General features: G+C 31.0%; 1 protein-coding gene across 1 annotated transcript; it reads left to right on the forward strand.

Moving 5' to 3' along the window:
- The first annotated feature begins 5069 nt into the window (after window positions 1-5069).
- Window positions 5070-6416, forward strand: LOC127112285 (nonsense-mediated mRNA decay protein 2-like). The gene is made up of 4 exons (XM_051046291.1): window positions 5070-5075; window positions 5240-5344; window positions 5422-5775; window positions 6201-6416. Exons 1-4 carry the CDS (start codon window positions 5070-5072, stop codon window positions 6414-6416), a joined length of 681 nt encoding a protein of 226 aa, XP_050902248.1.
- Window positions 6417-9607: the final 3191 nt, after the last annotated feature.

Genomic DNA, 9607 nt, shown 5'->3' on the forward strand with positions numbered 1-9607 from the left:
ATCAGCTAAACAAATACACTACTCATCTACCGATATTCTCTATACAAATAGGCATCCCATTGTTTGTTAAAGAGTACTTGAAGCATGTATATGTCAAACACTAATTCTAATGAGATTCTATTTTAAACCAATATTCAATAACTTAATAACAATAATTTAACAAATATCTTATGCTAGAATACAATCAAGAGTAAATTTTTAAAGTTCAGTCGTCATATTCCATGAATTAATCGAGCACACACGCAACAACTCTTTGATATAATGGTAACATACTCTCATCCGGCACATCTCTAAACAAATTAATATAATTTAAAAATAAACAAGAATAAAAATACGAGACGGAAGTATGTTAGTGGTCGTATGGCCTAGAGCCTCTAGTAACATTTGAAAAGTAAAATGTACTTTATTATTTAATAAATTGAGTAATTTGCTCATATAAACAATATAAATAGTTATTTTAATTATTTAAATCATGTAATATATATATTATACTAGACCAGAGATAGACACATACATTAAATAGGTCCCCCCACTTCAATTTCTGAGCCGTTAGCATCTCTGATCCGAGATAAGAAATTACTATCTATTTCAATTTTTGTGCTTTTTTAAATTGCATAGGGAATCAAGTTTCAATCAATATTTGAGGAGTTATTATCCTCTTGAAAACAAAGATTTAAAGTAGTTAATCGAAAAAATCTTTATGTTTAGAATTCCTCAATTAATCTTTATGTTTGACCGTTAATCAAAAAATCCGACTAATAAGTGTAGTTAATTATGTTTAAAACTTTCTTTAAATCTTTTTTATTGGGTGCATATTATTGGAAAGTTAAGTGTGGTTATGAACGAACATAGGATAACCAACATTCCATTGTTAAAGAGTACTTGAAGCATGTATATGTCAAACACTAATTTTTAACCGCTAATTGAAACCAACATTCAATAACTTAATAAAACTAAATTGCTTAAATTGCTCAAATGGCTCAAAATTCTGAAACGTAATAGGATTTTACAAAATGTTGTTAAACTACAATCTAAGTCGCGACATCAAAGGTTTCTAACGTCTCTGCAATGTAACCATAATTGAAACCCTAACAGTAGTCTTTGAATGTGATTCATAGCGATATATCAAATTCCGCGATTTAAAAACCAACATTCAATTGCCTAATAAACACAAACTGTTTAAATGACTATGAATATTGAAACTTCACAGGGTTTACAAACAAATGAGTCAACAAGATATCATAAAATTTCATTTGTTTCTTCTTCGCTATTACAAAGCTATGATTTTGATGGTTGAAACGAATGTAACAAAGACAATAGTAACATAAAATTGAAATGGGGCAAGGCTAAAACAAAGCAACAGTGCAAGTAATAATTGAAAAGATCAGCTAGGTTGTTTTTCCTAGTATTTAGGGCCAGATATGCTACGTAGGAATAAGGTCCTACTTTATAGGTTAGTTGGTTTTCATTGAATAACTCTTTTAGTTTATGTTAGTAGTGGCTATTTTTTAGCTTTGGTTGTTTTTGTAAAAGACTATTGACTATATGACAACCTAATATCTATTGAATAATATGCAAGGTTTTTTCTCATACCTAACATATGGTATCAGAGAGAGCGAACTAAACTGCTGCAGCAGCCTATGAGAATTAAAACCGTTTCTTCTTTCTCTCTACACAACATTCTGTCTTTTCTTCTTTCTCTCTACTCAAAGAAATATTTTCTGTATAACTCACATACTCTCACGCCAGCCACCGCACGCTTTCTGCTGCAACTCACTCACATACTCTCACGCCGGCCACCGCACGCTTTCTGCTGCAACTCTCCTTCGCTGTATTGTTGCATCATTTGTTACAAACACCTCTCCAGAGTAAGTTTCTCATTCTCATTCTATTTCTCATAAATACCTCTTACCACCAAAATCTTTTGTTGTTCATCTTTTTCATTTACTTCTCTGTTTTGAATACCTTCGTTTTTTCCTTTGTGTTTGTGAAATTAGAAATCGCTCGAGCAGGACCACCGCCTCAAATTATCTGCCATATTTGTCTCCAAGGGTGAGTCTCGTTCTTCTTAAAATTACTCAAATACTTAAATTATGCTAAAACTCTAACCTTCCTATTTCTCCAAATCTGAATTGAAAAATATTACTTTAAATATTTTTTGTTACAAAAATTATTTTGTAAGGATGTCATATGGTTATTAGGGTTTATTATATAAGGGCGTTATAATATTTTAGTGGGATTGTATTTTCTTTCCTAGGCTTAGCGTGAGAGTTGTTTCAAATTATAACATCAATTGCTTTAACTTTTTGGTTTTTAGTAACTCATATTATAGTAACATTTTGGTACAAGAATAACTTAACAGAGTTAAAAAATTTAATTAATCATATAAAAGGAGGGACATACTTTTCAAAATAGAAGAAGCTAGGAAGAATATAGTATTATTATACACTATTATATCTAATCAACCAAAAATATACCGTTATTTTAATCCTGTTTTAATTTCATAAAACCAAAATGACCTCACATAAGATTAGTTAGTAACCAATTATTCGATTAGTTAGTAACCAATTATTCGAGTATATGTCCTTGATTATTGATAGTCACATAAGGTTTAGTTTTGGGTTTTTAGTAACTCATATTACAGTAACATTTTGGTACAAGAATAACCTAACAGAGTTAAAAAATTTAATTAATGATAGAAAAGGAGGGACATACTTTTCAAAATAGAAGAAGCTAGGAAGAATATAGTATTATTATACACTATTATATCTAATCAACCAAAAATATACAGTTATTTTAATCCTGTTTTAACATATTGGTACAATAATAACTTAACAGAGTTAAAAAATTTAATTAATCATATAAAAGGAGGGACATACTTTTCAAAATAGAAGAAACCGGGAAGAATATAGTGTTATTATACACTATTATATCTAATCAACCAAAAATGTACAGTTATTTTAATCCTTTTTTAATTTCATAAAACCAAAATGACCTCACATAAGATTAGTTAGTAACCAATTATTCTGAGTATATGTCCTTGATTATTGATAGTCACATAAGGTTTAGTTTTGGGTTTTTAGTAACTCATATTATAGTAACATTTTGGTACAAGAATAACTTAACAAAGTTAAAAAATTTAATTAATCATATAAAAGGAGGGACATACTTTTCAAAATAGAAGAAGTTAGGAAGAATATAGTATTATTATACACTATTATATCTAATCAACCAAAAATATACAGTTATTTTAATCCTGTTTTAATTTCATAAAACCAAAATGACCTCACATAAGATTAGTTAGTAACCAATTATTCTGAGTATATGTCCTTGATTATTGATAGTCACATAAGGTTTAGTTTTGGGTTTTTAGTAACTCATAATATAGTAACATTTTGGTACAAGAATAACTTAACAGAGTTAAAAAATGTAATTAATCATATAAAAGGAGGGACATACTTTTCAAAATAGAAGAAGCTAGCTAGGAAGAATATAGTATTATTATACACTATTATATCTAATCAACCAAAATATACAGTTATTTTAATCCTGTTTTAATTTCATAAAACCGAAATGACCTCACATAAGATTAGTTAGTAACCAATTATTCTGAGTATATGTCCTTGATTATTGATAGTCACATAAGGTTTAGTTTTGGGTTTTTAGTAACTCATATTATAGTAACATTTTGGTACAAGAATAACTTAACAGAGTTAAAAAATTTAATTAATCATATAAAAGGAGGGACATACTTTTCAAAATAGAAGAAGCTAGCTAGGAAGAATATAGTATTATTATACACTATTATATCTAATCAACCAAAAATGTACAGTTATTTTAATCCTGTTTTAATTTCATAAAACCAAAATGACCTTACATAAGATTAGTTAGTAACCAATTATTCGAGTATATGTTCTTGATTATTGATAGTCACATAAGGTTTAGTTTTGGGTTTTTAGTAACTCATATTATAGTAACATTTTGGTACAAGAATAACTTAACAGAGTTAAAAAATTTAATTAATCATATAAAAGGAGGGACATACTTTTCAAAATAGAAGAAGTTAGGAAGAATATAGTATTATTATACACTATTATATCTAATCAACCAAAAATATACAGTTATTTTAATCCTGTTTTAATTTCATAAAACCAAAATGACCTCACATAAGATTAGTTAGTAACCAATTATTCGAGTATATGTCCTTGTTTTGTCCATGAAGAAGGTTAACTTAAGAAGGCGGTTGTAATGGTCCTAAAACCTGAACCATAACAGGTCTGCACCCATAGAAATTGCACTCAACCATAACAAGTATAGTTTAATTTGATTTCCTATTGATCAGACATGTTGCACTAATCTTGAGAGTAATAATTTTTTTCATTATTTTAATAATAAACAAGAATTATTTATTCATGTCAAATATGTGTTAAGATATGTGAGGAATTTGGAATTCGAGGAGAAAGTCCAGGAGGAAATATAGTGTTAAGATATGAACAATTTTTAAAAAATGCAAGATTATGAAAGTGAGAAATAAAATACTCAATTAGAAGAATTTACACGAATTGGTATTATAAGTATTCTAACCACTAAACAAGTTTTCGTTTATATGATTTATTTCAAACAATTTTGATACAACTTATATTTAGTGTTAATTTATAAAATAATATATTGTTATATTAATTCTATCTTAGAGTAATTTTGGATTGAGTTTCATGTTCCCTTATATATCAGCATTTATATATCAAACAATTTTCGTTTATATGATTTATTCAAACAATTATGTGCATAGTTTCGAACGGTATGAAACACAGTTAAATTTCTTTGCATATTTAACATATTTTCTAGTTAGACAATTTCTAATTATGTTTAGTAGTAAAGACAATATAGACATAATGAAACACAATTGCAGCCCCATATTAGCATAATTTCTGCTTAGACATTATTGTGCATATTTTCATGCTATCTTTATTAAATACTTACTACTCAATGAACTAACTCAACTTCTTTACATGTAACATTGATTCTACTCGGTGAACTATTTTATGTATTGTAGGATATTAGTAAAAAGAATGCAGGTAATAGGAGCAAGCAAAAGTTTATGCATCGTGTAGGACCAACAAATTTTGCTAGAATTCGTGCAAAATTGGTATGACATTTGTGTGTGATTATCAATAGAATAAGTTGTTTTTTCAATATCTTATGAAGTAGTATTTTTTTTAATATATGAATAATCATGTAGCGGGCAAAAAAGGATGGAGAAGAAGTCACTCAAGCTGAAATGTTTATTGAAACTCGAAAAAGTCGCAAGGGAAAACAAGTGGATGGGGAAACCCAATTTGCTATTGTAAGTTAAATTATAATATTCATTATAAATACATGTGGTTTTTAATTTTGTTCAAAACTAATAATTTAAAATATTAGGATAAACTTCAAGAATCTATTGAAGACTCAGTTGAAGCTGGAACACAAGCATTTCAATCATTGTTTGGGAAAGAAAAGCCCGGTAGAGTGAGATGTTATGGAAGAACTGTCACACCATCATTGTTGAAAAAAAATGAAGAAATTTCTTTAATGAAAATGCAATATGATGGTAAGATTTCTGACATGGCGCAAAAGATGGGAGCAATGGAGGCACTTTTGAAAAGCATGTATATGCAACAAAATCCACATTTAAGTGAAGAGGAAGTAGATGATAAGATGAGAGAAGCTTTGCACAATGATAATATTCCAACACCACGCTCATCGACATCAACATATGCTCCTACTCATCAAAAGGTACTATAATTGACATTAATAAAAATCAACATTTATTTTATTAAGTGTTGAGTTGTTATTTTATAGTTGTTTAATTTTTTAAACATGCGGTGTTAGTTTTATAAGTTACTCATTAAGTTAGTATATATTCATGCTAGCTAGGTTGAACATTGTGAACATATGTTACCATGCACATTTTCATTATGTTTTTTAAAAATTAACATTGTATAATGGTTTAGATGGTAAGATTCATGTATAAATTTCAAAGATTCGAGTTTGAATTCTAAGCGTGCAAAGTTCGTTAGTGAGTAATATATAACTATCGATTGTTTGGATTGAATCATTATTGCATGGATGTTGAGTCATTTGAAGCCTTGCATATGCCGCTTTGATTATTGTAACTTTGTTATTGAATAATATATAAAAGAAATTCTTCATATTTATAGGTTAGAAACAAAGATGATCCTCAAGATGAACAAGATGATGATCTTCAAGATGACGATAATCTTCAATATAATCAAGATGATGATGATCTTCAATATGATCAAGATGATGATGATCTTCAATATGATCAAGATGATAATGATCTTCAATATGATGGTTTTCAAGATGATGATTCTCATGGACCTCAACACAATGAATATGATAAAGACCGCCATTGATTTAAATATTGACGATTATGTTTTGTTTTATGGAGTTACATAAGCCAACTAGCTATAACTTATATTGCTTGGATTTATTTTGAAAATATTTGTATTTTTTTGAATTTCAAAGAGTTGATTACACTTCATCTTATTAATACTTCATATTTATATATGTTTTCAATTTATAAATGTGTTTCTTCTAATAATATTGAAAAATAATCTATTAGAATAATGTGAAGGTATATGATCATAAATGTATCACCATATAAATGAACAGGAAAATTCTATACTAATTATATCTTTCAAAGTCTAAAGTGCACAACAGGAAAATGTTATACTAATTATGTCTTTCAAAGTCTAACGTTATATATAAATTTGATTTTTTTTTCAATCTATAGACAACGCTTTTTATGCGTTGCTTATCAAAAACCGTAGTATATTCCTTTATTTTAGGCGCGGTTATGTGTGTTGTGTAAATTAAATTATAGATTAAGCTACGGTTTACATCTGTTGGTTATTAATAACGGTTGCCTTTTCACACGTTTAGGGGACAGTTATTTTATGTTGTTACTTGAAAACCGCAGCTTAAAAGTTCAACTAAAACCATGGACTTTGATATTTAAGGCGATGGTGTTCAGAATCCGTAGGTAGAAATCAAAAAACCGCGCTCTAATGGAATAAGCAACGGCTGTTTATTCCACGCTTGATAAACCGTCCCCTAAAGCATTAAGCAACGGTTTTATACCTTTAAGGGGCGGTTTTTCGTTGTTGCCTAAACCCATTTTTGTTGTAGTGGTTGTTAACCTACAATCTAAGCCGCGACATCAAAGGTTTCTAACGTCTCTGCAATGTAACCATAATTGAAACCCTAACAGTAGTCTTTGAATGTGATTCATAGAGATATATCAAATTCCGCGATTTAAAAACCAACATTCAATTGCCTAATAAACACAAACTGTTTAAATGACTATGAATATTGAAACTTCACAGGGTTTACAAACAAATGAGTCAACAAGATATCATAAAATTTCATTTGTTTCTTCTTCGCTATTACAAAGCTATGATTTTGATGGTTGAAACGAAGGTAGCAAAGACAATAGTAACATAAAATTGAAATGGGGCAAGGCTAAAACAAAGCAACAGTGCAAGTAATAATTGAAAAGATCAGCTAGGTTGTTTTTCCTAGTATTTAGGGCCAGATATGCTACGTAGGAATAAGGTCCTACTTTATAGGTTAGTTGGTTTTCATTGAATAACTCTTTTAGTTTATGTTAGTAGTGGCTATTTTTTAGCTTTGGTTGTTTCTGTAAAAGACTATTGACTATATGACAACCTAATATCTATTGAATAATATGCAAGGTTTTTTCTCATACCTAACATATGGTATCAGAGAGAGCGAACTAAACTGCTGCAGTAGCCTATGAGAATTAAAACCGAGAGAATGAGTGACGATAAAACACTTACCAAATTCCCCATTTTGATGGTCATTATGATCATTGGAGCGAACTAATGGAAAATCTATTGAGGGCAAAGGGTGTCTGGAATCTGGTGGAAACTGGTTTTGAAAAACCAACCGAGGAATCTGTGCTAATCAAAGATCACCAGGTAAAACATTACCTCTACCAAGCAATAGACAGAAATGTTTTTAAGCAGATTTTGGATCGAAGCACATCCAAAATCGTGTGGGAATCATTGAAAAAGAAGTTCAGAGGAAATGAGAAAGTGAAGAAATCTCTGCGAAATGCTTTGCGAAGAGAATTTGAAATCCTCGAAATGAAGAAAGGAGAGACTATCACTGACTACTTTGCAAGAGTAATGGTGGTATCAAACAAATTACGCAACAATGGAGACGATATGCCGGATTCAAAGGTCGTGGAGAAGATCTTACAGACTCTAACAGACCAATTTACTTATGTGGTGGTGTCTATTGAAGAATCAAAGGACGCAGATGACATCTACATTGATGAACTACAAAGTTCATTAGTAATGCATGAACAAAAGTTCAACCGACCCAAAGTCAACAGAGAAGATGAAGACCATGCTCTTAAAGTGGAAGGAAGAACAATTTTTGCGAGAGGCAGACGTAGAGGTTCACCTCGAGGCGTGGTCGAGGTAGAGGAAGATTCAGCGTCAATAAAGCAACTGTCGAATGCTTCAATTGCCATAAATTAGGATATTTCCAATATGAATGTCCTATGTGGAACAGAGAAGCAAATTATGTAGAGCTGGAAGAAGATGATCTCCTGCTCATGGCATATGTGGGTGAGATAAAGAGGAAAGATATATGGTTTGTGGATTCAGGATGCTCAAATCATATGTGTAATAACAAAGGTATGTTTTCAAGTTTGGATATGACTTTCTCTCATTCTGTCAAACTTGGAAACAATAATAAAATGGAAGTAGCTGGAAAAGGTGTTGTCAAACTAATGCTAGGAGAAATCTTGTACATCGTTGGGGATGTTTATTTTGTACCTGAACTTAAGAACAACTTGTTGAGCGTCGGCCAGCTCCAGGAAAAAGGTTTGGCAGTGTTGTTTCAAGAAGAAGCATGCAGTATATATCATCCTCAAAGAGGATTGATTTGTGAAATTTATCATGAGTGCAAACAGAATGTTCACTATCCTGTCCGAACCACCAGAAACACGTGGAACATGAGAAGAAAAGAATACGGAGGTGACTTGTCTCAATACAAATGGAGTTGATCTGTCAAAACTCCGGCATGAACGCTATGGTCATCTCAGTTATAAGGGCTTACACACGCTGCAGAACAAAGACATGGTTCATGGTCTTCCAAGGTTCCCAGCCTCAACTGTCACATGTGTGGATTGCTTGAATGGAAAGCAAACAAGAAACTCCATTCCAAAGCAGTGTTCATCGAGATCAACTCAGCCCGTGGAGCTCGTTCATTCCGAAATTTGTGGTCCCATATCTCCCATCTCCAACAGTGGGAGAGGTACTTCTTAAGTTTCATTGATGACTATAGTCGAAAAGCATGGGCTATATGCTAGCCGAAAAATCGGATACTCTGAACTGTTTCAAAATATCAAGAGTATGGTTGAGAAAGAAGCAGGTATGATGCTCAAGTGTCTTCGTACAGACAGAGGGGGTGAATATACTTCAACAAACTTTGTCCACTTCTGCGAAGAGAACGAAATTCGAAGGCAACTTACAAATGCCTACACACCCCAACAAAATGGCGTTGCGGAGAA

Source organism: Lathyrus oleraceus, unplaced genomic scaffold (assembly GCF_024323335.1).
Source record: "Lathyrus oleraceus cultivar Zhongwan6 unplaced genomic scaffold, CAAS_Psat_ZW6_1.0 chrUn0071, whole genome shotgun sequence".
NCBI lineage: Eukaryota > Viridiplantae > Streptophyta > Magnoliopsida > Fabales > Fabaceae > Lathyrus > Lathyrus oleraceus.

Excerpts from the sequence above, each read along its gene's own strand:
- LOC127112285 (XM_051046291.1), top strand. Across the intron at positions 5,345-5,421 it reads GGGAAACCCAATTTGCTATT|GATAAACTTCAAGAATCTAT; the intron begins GTAAGTTAAATT and ends TTAAAATATTAG. Across the intron at positions 5,776-6,200 it reads ATGCTCCTACTCATCAAAAG|GTTAGAAACAAAGATGATCC; the intron begins GTACTATAATTG and ends TCATATTTATAG.